Genomic DNA, 20,113 nt, shown 5'->3' with positions numbered 1-20,113 from the left:
CTAGTCTCACTTTCAAACTGCTCATAGTAGTTTGGTATCTGCACAAAGGCCTTCACCAAAGAAACAGCTAAAAGGAAGAAATAATCTTTGAATTTATTTTTAGGTATGTGTGAATGGGAACATATAACAAACATGTAGTAGGGTTTTCTCAAATTTGGCTGCAAAAGTGGATCTACAGTTTAAGGTGTTAAAAATAAAAGTGTCATAGAGATATTTAATCATTGATTAAACACTTTTGTACATTGTTTTTTTTTTTCACCTGTGTTAATTTCAGCTGTTAAGTTCTGCTTCCACCCATATAAAATGTGGTCAACAAGGGGCCTATTAATAACTGAGAGCAGATATGGCACACTGGACATCGCAGGGTTTGGTCTATTCTATGTGTGCTTCTTATGTGCCATTCATAAATGCAGGTGGGGGTGTGGAAAGGTCTCTAAGAATGTTCTCTATATAACGCTGCAGAAAACATACCATAATTGAGACATTGGTCACATGACTTTTAGGCACAGTAAGACCAAACAACTGCTTTATTATTGCAACCCTAAATCTTGCATACAGAGTTCATTGAAGTTAAAAGGGTAGGTGTCATGAATACTCAGGTGGATGCCAAATGGTCTAGTTCAATTGTCTTGTGCTCCTGGACCTTAACTTGAATGTTTGTACCCAATATGCACTTTCCCATGACATTTAAGGAACCATGCATTGCCAAATAAAAGTCATTCAACCTGCAGAGGAAGGAGCACAGCTGATATGACACATGGAAGCAGAATGCCCATATACATCATTGCCTAAACAATGTATGGCAAGTACACCCCTTTTTTCACTTTATATACTTATTGGAGTTGATTTGCTAAAGGCAAATCACTTTGCAAAAGATTTTACACAATGCAAGTGAAATTTTCTTTAGCTTAGTAAACGTGGGGGAAATTCACTTTGCAAAGAATACTCAAACGCATGCAAGGAAAATTTTAAAAACTGTATTTTTGCTTGTACCTAACTGGAGGTTGGAACCAGCAAAGCTTCACATTATTCATTAACTTAATGCAAAATTCCTTGCAAAATGAACGGTTTAAGCTTACATTTAACAAAATCTGAAAGCTACAACTACCTGTGCTACCAAACAGACATATATACAGTTACTATCTTTAAAACATATGGTATGTGCTGATTCTTTAGCAAACCCCTTGGCTGAGAAAGTGTAAAATATTCCAATGACTAAGATGATTACTTGTTATATAATAGTTGGCCTTACATTTGTCAATTTACTATTGACATGGACAGACCTGTACCACAAATACATGCTGAACATTATTATATTCTTACAAATAAGTCAACAGTAACTTTAAAATAAGGTAAAAGGAGCAATTGTGCATGTCTTGAATGCATTTGCTTGTATCCCTTATAAATCAGACCACGGATAACTAAAGCTTATTTAACACAAAAAGTAATCGTTAGAAAAGTATGTCTAGTCCCCGTGTAATGACTAAACCAATAGCATACTAAAACTCATACAGGTAATACAAGGCTATCTAGCAGTCTATCAAAATACAAGAAGAAGACATATGGTAAATGTGTTCTGAATGCAAAATAACAGTGAATGTCATTATTGCAATCACTGAATAAAAACAGTAACAGCTATTTAGATTTTCAGTCATATAAAGATTAATATATGACAGAAACACAGTTTTTACCTACAAAAATGTCAGTTAAGGAATGCAAATGTGCATGTATCTGTTGTGTTCATGGGAATGAGGTAGGAAACTTATTAAAGTGTATCTTTAGGCAAAACTTTTTTTTAGCTGTGGATAGAATGCGAAAGCGTTACACCCTTTGTAATTTTTTTATTGCTGTCTGTGTCCCCATTGAGGAGACCCCCCCTCCATTTGTATGGGTGACCATTGTCAACAAGAAAGAAAGGGAGGGGAAGTTCTACATATTAGTATTGTCCAAAGAGCAAGAGGGAAATCTTCCAATGGGGACACTGTTGCACAATCAATTGTCTAAGAGGGGAATTTCCCCCACTTTGGGAAATTTCCTTAAACTCCCTGTTGCATATCTAAGACAGAGAATGTAATTTCCCCAATAGTATGCAGACAGCACAAAATAACTTGACAGGGGTTTTAACCCTTCTCTGCTCTAATCACAACTAAAATAAAAAAAGTTCTGCCTATAAATACACTTTAAGGACTGTAAGTAATACAAACAGTTCCGAGAACTGTTTATACACCTACTGACTTTAAAATTGTTCCTATGCTCTTATGTTCTAGGCACTAGCATTCTCTGGGAACAATGTTCACATGATATAATGCTGTCCTTAGATCTTACAAACTAAAGAGAACCAAAAAAAAAAAAACAACAACAACAAAGCAGTCCAACTGTAAGTTATGAATTACTGTTAAAGCTGAACTCTAGGCCAAATAGAGTGGGGTTTTTTTTTTTTTTGCTGTTTGTAACCCCATTGGGAAGATTGCCCTCTCTTCTTGCCATTGTGACAAAACATTAACTCTCCCCAGTGCACAGACAGCAGTAAAAAGCTAACACATGCTGCTAAAAAACTGTATCAATTCCTAATCTGTCACACAGACAGCAATGAAAACCTGATGTAGCTTTTAATCTTTCTCCACTCTATACAAAACAAAAAAAGTTTTGATTGAAACTGAGCTAAGTTCCAAGTGAGAGAGAAAAATATAGAAAGGGAGAGAGTTAATTGTATAGTTGATATGGAACCAAACATAAAATGTATTAGAGTATGCCATTTTTGATTGTAATTTAAAGCCTTTCTTCTCCTACAGTTAAGAGAAGGCAATGAAACAAACCTAAACCTATGTAATGGCCTAGGTAGTTTCTAAAACTGGTGTGGTATCAAATTAAATTGAATTATTGTTTTTATAGCTTAATGCAATACTGTAGTCAAATAGAATCTAAAAGAAAGAATCCACATAAGATGCAAAGATGGCTTCCAACAAAAATGGTTAGTACCTAATCGGAGTACGGTACAGCATACAACTACATGATATTCACTAAAAGTAAAGGATGTGTTTCTGGCATGAAATTCAAAGGAAGAAAAAAATGTATTGCTGTTTCAGTGTGAACTTATATTTTAGTGGAAATCTTGCAATTTCTGAAAAATCTAATTTGTCAATCTTAACTGTTGGCAAAACCAAAGAAAGGTATATGTCAGTAATATACTATTACTAGGTATTATAGCATACTAATGAGGGTCAGCTGTGTTGTGTTTCAAGTCTACCTGAAAACCAGAACACTAATCATGTTTCAAAATTACCACATTTGAATAAAAAGTTAAATTCCCTTCTCCTCCTCCTAACATTATTACAAATACTTGCACATGATGTGTGCAAACAGCAGAAAATACTATAGATTGGTTTTAGCAATATTTAGCATAAAGCATGGCAAGCCAGGGAGGTAAACCTCTGTAAAAAAATAGTTATTAACTTAATAAATCTGTTTCTTAGACGTATTACCTGACAGAGGCACCTCAAGACACCTCATTATAGGCAAACCTCTTACAAAGAAGGTAGGGGGGGGTCAATGGTTCATTGCATCATTGCCATAGAAAATATATTTCAGTACATACAATGAAGGGGATCGGTGTAGCTGTTTTGAATACATTTGCTAAAAACCATTACTTATATGAAAGGTGACCTTAAAAAAAGTATGACTGCCATGCGAAAATAGACAATATTGTGCTTTTCAAGACAGCATCATACAAGCAGTTTGTAGACACGGTAAAACATAACCTGACCATAAAACATTGACTACTCACATCTACATATCTGTATGCAGTGTGCCCCTCAAATAGAAGAAAGAGCATTAAAATACTGTCTTGAGTGAACACAATGGCGGCTTTTTTTGTGTTTTTTTCTTTTTAAGTAGAATAAAACCAAAAATAAACATTTCTTCTGCACCAATAATAAGACATAGACTAATAATATATTACATCTATAAATGTATAAGCAGCTATACTCTTAACCACCATCTGGGCATGGAATATGCTAACAGTCACACAACAGTGATGTGACTGCTTTGCACTAACATCTAATCTCTTCAATACATCAATGCTTTTACCAAGGCTTTGTGAATAAAGGTACAACAGCGGAAAAAATAAGGCATGACGATTGATTATCAGCATGTTAGGCACATGCACAGAGCAAAACCCTTTGGTGACCACAACACTTACTGTGGCTTGATTTTTAACCATAGACTGCACATTACAAAACCTCTTCAGAAAAATAATGAGAACATGAATGCATTATATCAATATTAGCAAGATGCTGCTGCACAGAGTCATACGTTTCTACTCGCATCAGAGAATTAAAGGATCTCTGGGAAGGAGGATCTCCAATTCTACTTAGTTTATAAGAGAACGCATGAGCCAGAAGTGGTCTGTGAAAAAAAAACTAGGTCTTTCCATTTTTGGTTAAACTTGTCCATTGCCATATTTCTTATGCACCATAGGATGCAGCCTCTCAGACTCAACTCCAACTCCAACTCAACTCCAAACTTTGTGGCATCCATGGAACATATTTGATAACTGTGAGATGCCCATCTTCTACTTCCTGGAGGGCTGTGGTTAGCTCGGAATGAAAAGATGCTGAAGACAATCAGGACCTTTGAGCCTCAATAGTAGATTTGGGCTTGTCAAATAGGAGATGATACATTGCTGGATGGATCTCCGAAAATGAATAACATTGCTCTTTTATTTCAACCGCCTTATCTCTTCCTTGCTATAAGCCATGGTGTTACTCCCTTGAATTGAATGAAAGTGACTTGTTAAGGGAATTGGGTAGGTAGTCACAAAGGTCAATCACCTAGCATGTGAGGTTCAACCACTCAGCAAACTCCGGAAACATCATGCATGTCATTAGTCTGTACAAACATTGAGACGACACAGATCACTGGTACTATTTGGCATGGGGGTTCAGTTGGAAATGAGTTGCAATAAGAATTATTTGTCATTATATGGAGATATGTCTTTGACACGTGGTCTTTCATGACATTTACAAGCCAAGCATATTGATGTATATGAGCTAAGCACTGATATAAAGTGTCATATAAACTTATGGTCAAGTAACTCCACAGATCTGAAGATTCCATCAGCAGTGTTTACTACTGCCAAATAGCTTGTGCAAGAAGACAAATGATGGACATGTAGAAGCAGGTATATGTAAACGTATGATGTAATTCTTTTAAATGTTTATCTATAAATACACAGTTTTAATTATTTACAACTTCATGCTTGCATGGTTAGACTTGTCACTGCAAAAAAAAACAACAGGAAAACAGCTGTGAGTGGACAGGCAGTGCAGGCAAATCCAAACAGTGCAGTCATTTTTACTGAAGATTACTCAAATCCTGCAAAGTCTATGGCAGTAATTATACAGCATGCAATGCAAACATTCCCCTATGAGATCTCCACATAATAAATATATCCCCACCAGAGCCAACCTTAGGTATGTGTGAGAGAGCATCCTAATCAGCTGGCATCAGGGGGTTGCTTAGGGGTAGCTAGGCTGGTTCCCCCATCACTGAAGTAGGGAATAATTGAAACAATTGTACAGTCATACAAGTGCAAAGCCAGCATTAATTTGGTTTAGCTAATAATCCATAGTAAAGATGTATCAGTACAATGGGTAGACAATGTTGTTGGATCACTCAGGACCTCTTCATTAAGACAAGATCAATCATTTAAAATATGTTTATCCAAAACCCCAATCAATATACTTTATATTAGTTGCTGATTGCTGCTGCTGAATTCTGATTCTCCAAACTCCCACCTTCAGATTTCTAGTGTTTGCTTCTGATTGGTCTGCACCCACAGTCAACCAAAGCCAACATTGACAGTCGGACTTTATCAGAAAGAGGACTCTGAAATAATTTCTAGACATGTGTGATTCATTCCGAATCGAAATTTGTACAAATTTCCCGAAATTTGGACATTTGGACACATCCAAATTTCTGAATCCCAATGTATGTGCCCGAATCCAAATGTCTTTTTCCGAAATTTCTAATCTTGTCCGAATTTTGTTTAAAAACGAAATTGAATCAGACATGTGACTTTTCTGGCCAATCAGGTGTGTTTTTTCATTTTAATGCATCCGAATGGGTCTGAATCCAAATTCTGGGAGCCTCAGCTTTAGTTTTATGTATATATGGCTCCCAATGTTTACCGCAATTAATATTTGTTCGTAAAACAGAATACTTATTACATATACATAATACTAAAGCTGATGCTCCAGCTGGAGTCCGAATTTCCGAATAGCATTCGGGAGGTCCCAAATGCCATTCGGGTCTGGAAGCCACAGCTTTAATACTGTGTATGTATATGGCTCCCAGACCAGTATTGCTTTGTGGAGCTCCCAAATGGTATTCAGAAATTCGGACTCCCAAATGCCATTCGGTTCTAGGAGCTTCAGCTTTAGTATTAATATCTGTATATGGTTTTCTGTGGTAGTCACAATGAATATTCGTTCATAAACTCACGAAAATCCGGATTTCGTCTGAATCTGAAACCCTGAACCGAATTGAATTTTGCATAGGAATCCCGAAATATCGAAAGATCCGAACCAAATTTTTCTGCAGCTTACATGTCTAGTAATTTCTAAAGTCCCTTTCACGCAGATGCCATCAATTCCGATCAGCAGGGGATCCATGCATGAATCTCCTGCTGATCAGATCAGAACAGGTGTCACTCTTGTGTCATCCATGTCTGTTCAGTTTTGTCCTCCGTCGTGCGGAACATCGGGCTTCTGATCAAATCCGCCTGAAAAACTGACAGACGGACCTGCTCGAACCACCACCGTATGAAAGGGGTCTAAAGTAGAAAAGAGTGTGTGTATGTGGGAGAAGGATAGAGCCATCCAAAAGTGTAGCATAGGGCACTAAATTTGAGATGAGATGAGACTGCATGGAATACTGCCAATGGCTGGGAGTTTCCAGTCAGTTCTAGGTGTCCTACTCCCCTTAGTAATCCTACATGCATGAAACATATGTAGGTTCTACATTTGTTTATCAGCAGTTATTATTGCCAAATTTGGTAGTATTGTGACAATTATCCTTAAAGACAATTGTATTGAAAATGCTAATTTAATCCACTGCTTAGTAATATTAGTCTGAAAGAAGAAAGACCCCAAGGAGTAAGGTGGCATTTAACTGCATTTTCGACACACTACAGCATGTTTTGGATGTGGGCTTTGTTCAGCACTGTTAATGTACTACTAAATGATGACTATCTCAGTAACTGCCTGCTTTAATATTTACTTACTATCTAAATTATTCCAGGAAGTCTGTAAAGGTGTAACTATTCTGCTTGTGTGCAAGCAACTATTTACAATGATAGAAAATGGCATTTTAGAAGAAGAGGTATTATATTTATCTATCCAATGAATCTGCAGCATTCAAAACTTCCAGGAGTATTGGATATCTGTGTCCTCCGCCAAACACTGTGGTTTCATCCTCCAACCCCTACATCACTACCGTGCCCTGTAGTGACATAGGAACAGGAGGACAAAACAATAGCATGTGATGGGGGACACAAGTATACATCACTCGGGAAGTGTTGAATGCTAAAGATTCCCATGAAGGGTGTAGCTCTCTATGATAGAGAAGATACGAATTGTAGGTCACTTACCAGAGGTAAGATGGTGGTGTCACTTTAAGTTAATAGATAATCTATAATGTAAACAATCCCACTGTTGTCAAGACTGTATTAGTTATTTTCTAAGCTTTTGGGCACACTTTAAAAAGATTTTTCATGCTGTTAGAACATTGAAGAAGAACTCCACTGAGCATTTTTCTTTTCTGTCTATAAAAATGATTTACATTTAATTATCAGAAATAGTACTTTTACATTGTCTTCCTGGCCCTGGTTTCCAGTACCAGGTGCAAAAATATGCTCCAATATGTGGTCATTCCTTTTCCTTTGCTCATCCTAACTAAGTAATTCTTAATAAGCAAACAAAAGTTTGGGGAGATAGCAAGGTTCCATCTCACTCAATACAGAGTAAACACAAATACCAAACTTTGTGTTTAGTAGAAGGTATTTAGAATGAGCAACAACCCAGGGATCTAATCCTGACTGTGAATGTAACATGTGTAAGGATTCACAACAAGCATCACTTGGCACCTGGAACAGTGGACACCAGTGTCCTCTCTCTCCCCATGTGGGAAAATTATCCTTCCATTTCTCATATTTAACAGATATATCTTATATACACATACAGTACATACATGTGGCCATAATGTACCATTATGATTGTAGAGTACTCTTCCATTTAACAATTTAAATTTTTACACAATATTTACTGAAAAGAAAAATGATGCATTACATAATAAATTAAATAGATCACTCAGCAGCACTAAGACTGGAACAGGGAGGGGCAGAACTTCACACCAATAGGGTGTGTTGCATGTATGTGTGCTAGAAATAAACACCTAAAGTAGAAGAATTAGTTGCTACTGCTCTTTCAGAGTCTAGTCACTGACTGGGGGCAAGATGTGACCTAGCTTTAGTGATCAGCAGAGAATAGTCAGGTCACCAGCCCAGCTGTAGTAGAGCAGAGCTGAGTAAATCTCAGGATTGGATGGTTTGAAATACAATTTCTCTTGCAGCTAAATACACTGCCATATATGTTTTTCAACTCTTGCCCAGAGATCAGTTTAAGACTTACAGGGTTATTCATAAAAGGGTGAAGAGTTTGGAGAAGGCAAGAGAAGTGAGCAGATTTGGAAAAATTCTCCAATTCAGCTCACTTTCCAGTTCAGCTATGATGTCCTAGATTGTTCACTTCTTCTTCCTTCTAGTTTTTTACTTTTTGTATTTAGTGACTTCAACATCTCCTCATTTTAAAATAATATGCACTTCATAAGTAGAATTTTTCCCTAGAAATGCTCAGTGGTTTTCTACTGTTGTAACAGTCATATTTGCACACATGCAGTATTTAAAAAAGTAAAATTAATGTTTTGAGTAGTCAGCCTTTACAAAATGTTTGCCAATACTCACCTTTTGCCAACAGCCAGGCATTGGAAGCCCATCTGGTCCCTGTTTCAATGACACAGTGTACATGAATGTTATATATCTATGTATATAGCATGCAGAAAGAACATTTATTGCATGTATGCAACAGATGACTTATGGTTAAGAATCAAATGTAAAAATAACATTTAAACAAGATAGGTATAATGTGTTTAAAATAATGATCATCTACACATAACATCTATAGACCAACTTACTGAGTTGATCATATGTTGATTTTTTATTTTCTACAGTACCGGCACTAAAAAACTGTAAACATTTAAACAATACCTCATTTTGTGCAACATTCAAAACAGTTTGACAAATGAAAGCATTGCAGTTTTAGGGCTCATTCACACAGGCGTGTGCATCCATATAGCATGCATGCCCATTCAGAGACCTGCTCCCGGGTGGGACAGGTGCTGCATGTAATTGCAAGCGGCCATCTTTGACTTCCTATGGGAGGATGCGGGTATGCGCAGGTCCGGGTGCCCGCACTTGGACACATATTGTCTGCGTCCAAGTACGGACAACTGGCCCTGCACGGATGTGCCGGTTTGGGTTGGCATGCGTGCAATTACACGAAGCACCTGTCGTTCTCAAGAGTAGGTCTCTGCACAGTCATGCACGCTCTACGGATGTGCACGCCTGTGTTAATGAGCCCTTAGTCCGCACTTCACTCTTATTTTATTTTTTTCATTTCAGAGTAACTATTTGCATGTAATGGGCAAACTGAAACAAGCTTGAAATAGCTTCAGTTGTACATTCAGAGAAAATATTAATGGCTACCTTCAACAAAAGCAAGTGGTAAGATAGCAACATAGCAAAAATAGCTTTTAAGAATACAATGATTAAACCCAATTGCACTATACTTAGGGACATTCCAGTCAAAATCTAAAATAAATATTTCAAGAATCAAACAAAGTGCACTTATCTCTTTTCCCCTAAACTACCCACTCTCACTCATCCCAAATGCATACTTAACTTTGTCGTTCATCTGTAAATTATTTTTAGCACTGGTAGCGCCTGTATAGCAGATCCCCATAAAGTTGTGGCCAAAGAAAATGTTATAGCAGGATATAAACATTACAGTGGGATGGAGGCATGTATGCATCTGTGGTGGTGTAGTGTAGGGGCAAAAAGGATGAGAGCACTTTGTCTGAATGATCCCTTAAATTAACATAATATTAAGTAGTTGTATAGATGGGAATTTCGCTCTTTTCTTTGTAACTCATAGGTTCCTTTGCTGAAAATGATAAATAAGTTCCTATTAGGAGTGGAGGTACCCAGTATTGATGGAGAGAGGGGCCGCTGCCAGACTAATAAGCATTTTTTATTATGGCTAGCTTGTTTCCTGTAACACAGAATTATAATTTAGTTGTAGATCAGTTTTGATTAATGCTGTCCAAATCCATTAATCCATTACTTTTAGACACATAAACAAGGGAATAGCTATTCATGTATAATACTTGCTGCAGAGTTTGTATTTTGTCTTAAGCTCTTTATCTCAATACACCTCTCTGAAAGTCCCATATCACTCTGCCTGTGTTGAATGACATAATATAAGAAGTGAAATACATGTCAGCAATTTGCATATGCAAAAAAACATTGCCCCTGTAAAGATCAATAATTATGAAACTCTCTTGCTGCTCATGCTGCTGAACCTCACACCAAGAAGAATCGTTGTCTGAAGTCGACGAAGAAATCAACACTTCCGGGTGTGTCAATCTTCTGATTTGTCCTGCCGACCATCATATCTTAACTATGTCCAGTAGAACAGCACTCCTGGAAGGGTCGGTTTCAGAAGAAAGTTCTCTTGGCTAGTCATATTGATTGGAGCAGTGTTTAGTGGCACAAGTGGCAGGAGAGGTTCTTTACAGGGACAGTTTCTATTACCGCTTAGAAATTGCTGACAAGGTCACTTTAAGTCTTACAACATTCTGTTCCCTAAAGAGAATGGAAGGACTTGACAAGTACTAGTAAAGCAGTTCTACTCTTCTTTAAGCACTACTCTGTTTCATCAGATTTGGGCACCTAAGTTTTTGTGCATACTATAGGATGGGTACCCCCTCTAATCTACTCTATCTCTCACTGATTTCACTGGTGTGCAGATACTTGTTTTCAGACAGCTCAAGATAACCCTTTACCCGATGCTTCTAGCTTGCTTTTGAAACAATACATCTAATAAATAGAGACCTTCTAATCAAGGTAACAGACTTAGGTACCATTCTCACCTATGCGTGGGCGTTTTTAACACACACTGCAATATATTTTACTGCACGTTGCATCCACCTTTTTAATTTCTTGTGGATTCTTAAGGAGGTTTATTGCAACAACAAAAAGTATCTGACCCACTGTTGCCCAATGCAGGACACCACAACACATATTTTCATATTTGCGTTGCTGTGCATTGTAGGGTCATGTGTGTAGTTTACCGCATTGGGGTTTCATTACAAATTTACAAAATGTGTTACCAACGGATCACCATGCAAGTGTGAATTCAGTCTGAAGGTGGTTTAGTGAAGAACACTAGAGCGTAGAACTATTCTATATAACCAAAGTCGGATTTATAAATAATTTTAGGGCATCTATCACATACTGTAACTTGCAAAACTGCTTATCCCATGCATGCTCAAAGCCTGCCATCATACAAAGCAATCTCTCTTTTTAAAGAAACCTACCTGATTGTATGAACTGATGGCTAGACATGAACAGCCATTTTTACCTGGAGTATGCCCTGTAAGTTTCTCCATGTAAATAGGAAAGTCTATGATTATTTACCTACTACACTTACTTGCTCACTATCGTAAGCCAAGCAGATAAGCACACTAGCAATGCAACTGTCTTTAAAATCATACCAAAGTTTGCATTCTCCAGATATAAATGCCATATGTACAAGAAAGACAAATAAAACAGATGTGCAGTATGCATGCTTAATTTTCCCCCAGAAAAACAATAGATAAAATATGTAGTTCTTCTAACATAATTTAACAGTTGACTCGATCTACCTATGTATTTTTAAGTATCTATTTTACATATTGATGACTTCAGTGATTTTTAAGCAGCTTAACAAAAATAAAAGAACCATGTTTGCCATATTGGTACAAGGAAAGGAATTTCTAGTATCATTTTAGTATGGGCAGGATTTAAGATTCATGCTGAGTTGAGGAGAGGAAGCTGTGAAAAAAAACTACAGGAAAGGTCAAGTAAGTTTCACAGGGAGACTAAGCCGTTTTAATGGGTGTCTATAGAAAGGACTGGGCTGCAGGCTATTACGTCGCTACATAGATTACCTACTTGTCTTTGGATAAAGGTTGCCACAAGCTACTAAAGTAAGCTATTTTATAGCTGTTATCCATTTTTACTGCAGGGTTATGTGTGACAGTGTGGGCAAATTTGACAGTGTTTGACTGCTCCCAAAACGTTCTGAGGAAAAACAGCGGAGTGGAAGGACAGACGGTGTAAGTGTTTACACTAGAAGTGGGATCGAAAATATAGCATTAATCACTTAGTGGGATGCACTTCATTCATGCAGAAGCATGCAGATTCTTTCCAATGCAAATGTTCCAGGAGTGGCCTTTGCATTTGCTACCAAGACAAGGACTCGCATGCAGGGAGGATAGGAAAGAGAAATACTGTACCAATTGGCAAGGGGCATCCAGCCCATCCAGGCCAGGCTGACCTGGTTCCCCTTTTTCCCCCTTTAATCCACGGAAACCCTGTTTGTAAAAATTAACTTGCAATGTTACTGAAATTATTATCCTTTTGCAGTGATCTCTCCTGTAGAAAACCAAAAAAAGAGGAAGGAAAAGAAAGGGATAGAGCAAACATCTAAGATCCTCCTGTATTCATGAGTATAGAACCTACTAAATCTCCAAAGATCAGTGACATATCTGAGACACCAATTCTTAATATTGATATTCAAAATGGATGCACATTTTTATAATAGGAGCTAAAAACTTGCCAGGTTGTTAAGTTGTTTAATAAATACCACCTGAATGAAAAATTCAGCTCTGGCATAACTTATTTTTTAAACATTCAGATGCATTCAGTGATGCCAAGGAGGATGGTTTCTAGATGTTTGCTTTTTCCCAAATGCATTAGAAACCTCGACATGATGGACCGGTTTTATGAGACATACCAACGGGCAAGGTGCATCTAATCCAGGGGCACCCTGTTCTCCTTTTTCCCCTTTAGGCCCTTTTTTGCCCTTCTTTCCCTTTTCCCCCTGTGGATACAATGGTTTATAAAAAAAAAAGCAAAAGTATTGAATAAAAATTATCAGCAAACGAAAGGTTTGAAGGAACATTTACCAAGGCAGTGTTAGAAAGATAATATCCATATCATTTACTTCAAATGTATTATTATAGTTTGACATATAGCAAAGTCCTTAATGATATGAGGGAAATGTGTATTGTGAAAAATATTCTCCCTTGAAATTATCATTGTTCGTTAACATGTTCCCAATTATATGTGCAGAATATATATTGGTGTTAAAAGAATGAAGTATGGTTGCGACCAATCATGCAGAAAGGCTGCCGACACCATAGCATTTATTCTGGACTAGTGCAAGGGTAATACACAACGATCTATAGCAACTAATCAAACCAATTTTTCAATAGTGCTTCAGAATTCATCAAAACTGTGATAGATTGTGACCACACAGAGGATGGATCTTCTTTATACAAATGTTCAATAATAGGGACCACATAATTTGTCCTTATAAATAGGTCAGATCATACAAAGACCTGAGGCTGGACTTTGTGTAGCTGTGCGATTTCCAATACAAGAAGTTTCCAGCAGCATATGGTGTGCGGTTGGATGTTTGGTTGTTTGAATGTATTTACTTGAATTTGCAGCTACAGTGCAGTCATTAAATGGCATGTAAACCATAACAACAAATGACTACTTTTTGCTCCCTTCTGGGCTGTTAAATAAGCCATTGGAAGCATTTTGTTATATCTGTTTGGGAAGTGCAAAATGTACCGGTTCATCTTGCCAGAAATCTGGTAAACTGATAACTTCCCGTGGTCCCAGCCTGTATTGGCTGCTATCAGTTACATGATTCTGAGGACTACAGAACTCCACCCATCTATGTTGTGGAGAAGAGGAGAGTTGGAGATTTAAGTAGACCTACCCTGTTCCTGTTGTCCTTATAAAGTAGGGTGAATGAGCATTGTTATCTTAGGACAGCAAATGTTTTAGTGGCATTTCACCAAGTGTGTTTGTGTTTAGATACACTTTAAAGTCTATTTCCACATTTGCAGCCGCATTGGGGGTAACACCTACTTTATATTAGTTACATGCTCCTATTCAGATAACACAACTTAAAAAAATACTGGAAATTGCTGCTTACCTTTTTAACTTGCTTAAAATCCTGCCTAGGTTTCCCCTTCTAAATAATGTCAAGGAGGGGGCTGGGAGTTAAATATAAGATAATTAACCATGTCTGTTCTGTGCTGGCAGATCTTCATTGACAGTTGTAAACTAGATGTGCACACTGTCTGTCTTAACTAAGGGTTAAAGATCTCAAGGCTTGGGTGATACATTGTATGCTAATGCACTTAAACAAATCTGTCACCTATTTGCACATTGCAAGGTATTTTAAACAATAGGAGCTGCCAATAGGGCCCAATGTATACACTTACCTCAAAGAAACCAGAAAGGTAAAAAATATTTTTGTCATTATTTTTAGGTATGCTGCGTGAATAGGGACAAACATAGTGGGGGTTTCCCAAATTTGGCAGAAATACACAGAGGTGTATTTATGAATACATACTATTTGACTTGAAAAGAAAATATATTAAGAACATTAGTTTTTGCCTCCATTCACACAGAATGAAGTTTCCTTTGATGAATGCCCCGTTAAAGGGGTGCATTTATAAACGATTTAAGTAAAAGATCTACTATATACTGATTGTAACAACAAACCCTTACATTTCAAAAAGCATTGTGAAAACTGTTATGATCATGTATTTGTAGCTATGAGCTGCATTATTCTTCTAATGTTCATTATATTTAGATACATCATCACCATATTCTGCCCATACCAATACTGTCAGTGCTGGATGATCTGGAATAATATCTCAATTTCTGTCTTTTCCAGTGTTCTTAGTATGTGCAGTCTGTATACCATTGACTGGTGCCTAAAGGGGGCTCCAAGTCAAGTCTACCTGATGCCATGTCAGGAAAAGACCTGTTTCTAAAATATATGACCTTACACTAAACTGTATGTTAATCAGCTGGATCCAAATATTGTTTCTGAGACGTATTAGTTGAATACCAGTAGTTGATAGAGCAAATGAGTCTAGTGGTAATCAACAAATATAATCATATAGGTAAATGTCCTTCATACCCATCAATAGGCTGTAAAAAAGCATAAATTACCATTTATCTATTAAAAAAGGAAGGGAGGGAGAGGAAGCCACAATATTAGTAAAACAATGGACAGTAGTCAAGGAAAGACTTTGGGGATTACTCTGAGACCACTGTGCCAAATGTGCAACAGAATATAATTAATTATATCCAATGCTGTAAGTGCACAGTTATCTCTAAAATAAACCAGTTAGGTTGCTGAAGGGAAAGTCTGAAGGAAAAAAGAGTCAAGGAGGTAAAGTTACAGGCGAGTACATTGGTATAAGGAGGAGAAGGGAATGCTCCACTGGAAAGCAAGGTGTCACAAGACAGTTGAACAATGTTGATCATACAATGTTAAATGAGGGTGATTTGTGATAAATTAAGGCAAAACAAAAGCAATAAAAGAATGAAACAGGGAAAACAGCACTTAAAAAACAAGAGAGCCATTTTATAAGGTAGTATTGTTAGATACTGATTACACTATAGGATAGTTAAACGGAACCAGATATTTCCTGTGTGCCAACAACAAAATCTTTGCTGACTAATCTACAGTATGCTTCTCTTCATGGTGCACCTTACTTTGCAGGTGATCCTTGCAAAAATTTGTATATTATATGAACTTTATGAAACACATGTAAAATAGAAAAAAATAAGCATGGACCTAAAGGCCAAAGTTGTATTGATAATTTTCCCTCATTTTATTGAAACCCAAGGGTGGCCCAATTTTGATTCATATTTAATGGCTCATTGTGACTCTCAAGTGAAGATCACCAAAATGTCAGTTGTTACCCTACATGTTCCTGTAAGTTTGTGATATGTAGATAGGGAATAATTCTATCTATCGATCTATCTATCTATCTATCTATCTATCTATCTATCTATCTATCTATCTATCTATCTATCCAACTTTCTATCACTATTCCCTATTTTGTTGATATAGTGGTCTATGTCTAGCTGTGTTCTTTTTTACTCTTTTTTCCTTCAAGTAGGCTTATGTAACTAGGCAACTCAAAAGGCAATACATTTTAATCTGTGGTGTAAGCCCAAAGGACAGAACAGTAACAGTAAAATAAAGTGTGCTTTAAACTGTTGTTTATGAAAACTGATTGCGTATGACTCCAGTTAATGGACACTGTCATAAAATGATTTGTTCCTTGCAAAGTTAACTGATACCAGGCATTGTTTATCCCAGCAGCTTTGTCAGTAAATATAAATGACTAAGCAGTTTGTACTGACCATCCCAGCTCAATTTACTGAAGAGGTCAATGTGCACTCACTAGCTCTTGGCACACAGGAATAAGACTGGATTTATAGCGCCTATGATAAGGTCAGGAAAATTCAGGGACAAGCTTGCCACGTTAACATTCACTTCAGTCACCTTTTCTCCCCTTTCTCCTGGGTCACCTTTATCTCCTCGAGGACCCGGAAAACCCTGAAACAATATACAAAATGACCTTGTCTGACTGAATTTAATGGATGCATTGGAGGGAGCTTAGTGCCAAGCCAACATATACCAAGAAAAGTTTGTGAGAAAAATGAAGCAAGCACCTATTATAATAGTGACAGCACTGTGCTGCTTCTTCCTACTGTAAACAATAATACTTTATTGAAAGTAATGCTCACTGAAAATCATGTGCTTTTATTTATTTTTTTATAATTAGTTATGGCAAAGTGGAAGTCAGGTATAAAACTGAGAATTAAATAGTTTGCCATTTGGAAACTTGCTTTTATTTTAAAACATACATTAGAAAATGACAGCCAGAATATGGCTACTATAGGCCACCATTCATTATATAATGTGCCAGAGATAGATTTAACAGTAGGCACGACAGGCCTGTTGCTATTGGTGGTATTTTGTTATTTATTTAAGTAACTACAACAATCACTCTTCAAAAAAAGTAATGACAGCCAGTGACTGTAAAGGATTACTAAGGTGATCTGTTTGCACTCAGACTACGGGCCAAGTTACTAATTGCCTAGAGTAGAACCCCATGCTATTGTTTTTAGCTTCGGATAGAGAGGGAAAGGGTTAGAACCTTTGCGTATTACTGTTGTCTGTGTCCCGGCTGGTGAGATTTACCCTCACTTCGAGTGGTGACCAAAACCATTAAGTACCTGACAGAGCTTCTAAACTTTCACCTCTATAATGATAAAAAAGTATATTTTATTGTCGTTTACTTCCCCATTGCAAAGATTTCCTTAATGCGTTGTCCCAGTGACTACACAGTAAGTAAAATGCAATCTTCCCAATTAGAACACGAGACAGAAATAAAATCAGAGAGAGATGCTCTAACCCTTCCATACACTATCCAAAACTAAAACAAAAGTCTGGACTAGATTTTACTTTCAGGAAAAAACAAAAGCCCAAATCTGCACCCCACCCTGTGCTATGCACCCTCCATTGCCTAGACTTTACCATCATTGGTGTGTGTCACGCTACCTTTCCCTCCACCGTGCAGTGCCAATCACCAGATCCAGTGCTGTCACATTGGGGTGGGTGTGCCATTCAGTATGCAATTGTTGCCATTGTTGCCATGGTAAATATAAGTGTAGAAAATTGAGGGTGCCCAGCACAGGTTAGGGGGAGGGGGTTAGGAGTTTTATTTTAATGACAGGTTTTCTTTAATCCTTAATGATGATTGCTGCTATCAAGTTCCATAAAGTAAGATGGGAAAAGAGTTGGGCTTACATGACCAAGTAGTCCGGCCCTACATTAAAGGAGAACTATGAGGTGAGTGCTTTTCACTCACCTCATAGTTCTAGCCGACCTGTGACAATGAGACTGTCACAGGTCGGCTCAGTAGATCGGGAGGTGAGCGAACACATTCCGGTGTTCGCTCACTTCTCGATCCTGTCACAGCTCTCTGCCGTGACAGGGGAGGGGATGGATTCCCCCCTCCCCGCTCCGATCCACCAGTGCTGACTGGCGGAACGGACGGGGAGGGGGTGGGTACAGCTGGCTCTGCCTCTAGATAGGCAGAGCCAGCTGTCACTCACGCAGCTGGGCGGATATCGACATCGATGTCGGGATCCGCTCTGGCTGCGGCGTCTCAGTAAGCTCGCGGTATACTGAGCTTAGGGTGACGGGAGGACGCTAGTTTGTGTCCTCCCATTACCCTAAGGAGAACTATGGGGAAAAGCCCTGACCCCATAGTTCTCCTTTAACTATTTTGATAAATGCCACTGTCTAATCTTTATTCTGTGATGTTCATATTTTTATAGATTTCTTCACCAGCAAGTAAAGTGTGCAAGCTGTCCATACACAAGAATATTAGAAATCAGTGCACTTCCTGTCGTAACACAGAATGTGGTATGGAGTTTTAGCATAAGATTTATGTGATGCAGTGCTATCTACTCCGGGCATGGTTGTAGCAAAACATAAGCTTACTAAATGTATTATAGTTAAAGCCTTTCATTAGATTAAGGGAATTTATCATTATTGTTTTATATACAGTATTTGGAGTTTGTTTTAGCTGTTTGAAGACATTGAACATGGCAAAATAAAATATGACAATATAAACATGTATATGAAATGTTTCATAGTATGCACATAAAACATGCAAATACCCATGCCTTACTTAAACTCTGGTATATTAAATAACTTACATCAAGACCTGGTTCCCCGTCTTTACCCTGTGAAAATAATCACACACAATACTCATGACTTTAATCTGCTGCTCCTCTGATTTCATTAGCAAAATATATTTGTTTTATTGAACATTTATTTATCAGTCTCAGATAACAAGTAGCACTGTAAATCATTTAATGACAGCCATGGATAACTCATAACTATAGGTAATGTCAGTTCGCACAATATCTTACAGGAGACGCTTAGAAAATGGTGGGATTGCCCCTAGGCTATTCTTGTCTTTACAAATAAGGGCCAGCACCAGACAGGTTCTCACCCAAAACACATAAGGGGCTGCTTTACTGACACCAGCTATGTAATAATTTCACAGATCCACTTCAGTCGCAGCCAAGTCCAGGAGTCTCCTGGTGGATGTTGGATCAGCTGAGTCGAACTCCTTCTGCACTTCGGCTCAACCGAACATGCTAAGCATGTTCAGCTGAACCGAAGCCAACCGAAGCAAGCCGATGTACGGCTGAAATCAGCCGTACAAGCCTAAAATGAATAGCTGAACAGCGTTCGGCTCACTCCACTTTGGGTTGGTTATTCACTTGGCTGCCTTCGGCAGCTTTGTGAATAACCCTCATAGTAACATATATATTTATATTGCTGCTTAAAAACATGGAGTGACGTGGATCCAGTGCTACTAGTGTTGCTTTCAGGCTGTAATCACAACAGTCTTGAGATGCCATCCCAGAGAAGAGGCATTTTTGTATAGTGTAGGGCACATTGAAGTAAACTCTTTTTTTGCCAGCTTGTGTTTAATAAGCCCTTACATAGGTACATCAAAACTGAAGGTGTTTAATCAACCAACTTATGACTTACAGGTAAACCATATGGTCCTCTTGGTCCTGGATCACCAACAGCTCCTTTTTCACCCTGTAAAGGAAAACATTTATGATACTGCAACCAGACATTTCTTGCTGAAAAAGCATCAGTAAAATTAAAATAAGAACTCTGGGCAACGGCATGCAAACACTTATGTATATCTTTAAATTATGTTAATGAAATCATTTTCAACCCAACTAGTGTAATTATTTGAAATCTATCTTTCTACCATGCCACTATATATCAGCTGAAAGGTAAAACAAGGATTT

General features: G+C 37.7%; 1 protein-coding gene across 1 annotated transcript in view; it reads right to left on the bottom strand.

Moving 5' to 3' along the window:
- Window positions 1-4,870: 4,870 nt before the first annotated feature.
- COL25A1 (collagen type XXV alpha 1 chain) overlaps window positions 4,871-20,113 on the bottom strand; it is a 429,660-nt gene continuing 414,417 nt past the window's right edge. Inside the window, exons 32-37 of the mRNA XM_018569899.1 lie at window positions 19,842-19,895; window positions 18,995-19,021; window positions 16,767-16,820; window positions 12,673-12,750; window positions 9,020-9,058; window positions 4,871-5,277 (exon numbers count right to left, since the gene is read on the bottom strand). Coding sequence (XP_018425401.1) covers window positions 5,275-5,277; window positions 9,020-9,058; window positions 12,673-12,750; window positions 16,767-16,820; window positions 18,995-19,021; window positions 19,842-19,895 — 255 coding nt within the window. The 3' untranslated portion in view covers window positions 4,871-5,274. The remainder of the gene's footprint in view (window positions 5,278-9,019; window positions 9,059-12,672; window positions 12,751-16,766; window positions 16,821-18,994; window positions 19,022-19,841; window positions 19,896-20,113) is intronic.

This window comes from Nanorana parkeri, unplaced genomic scaffold (assembly GCF_000935625.1).
Source record: "Nanorana parkeri isolate BGI_ZX_2015 unplaced genomic scaffold, ASM93562v1 scaffold36, whole genome shotgun sequence".
In the NCBI taxonomy this organism is placed as follows: Eukaryota; Metazoa; Chordata; class Amphibia; order Anura; family Dicroglossidae; genus Nanorana; species Nanorana parkeri.
Note: the sequence above shows the minus strand (reverse complement) of the source record. Positions and strands in the feature narration are given on the sequence as shown.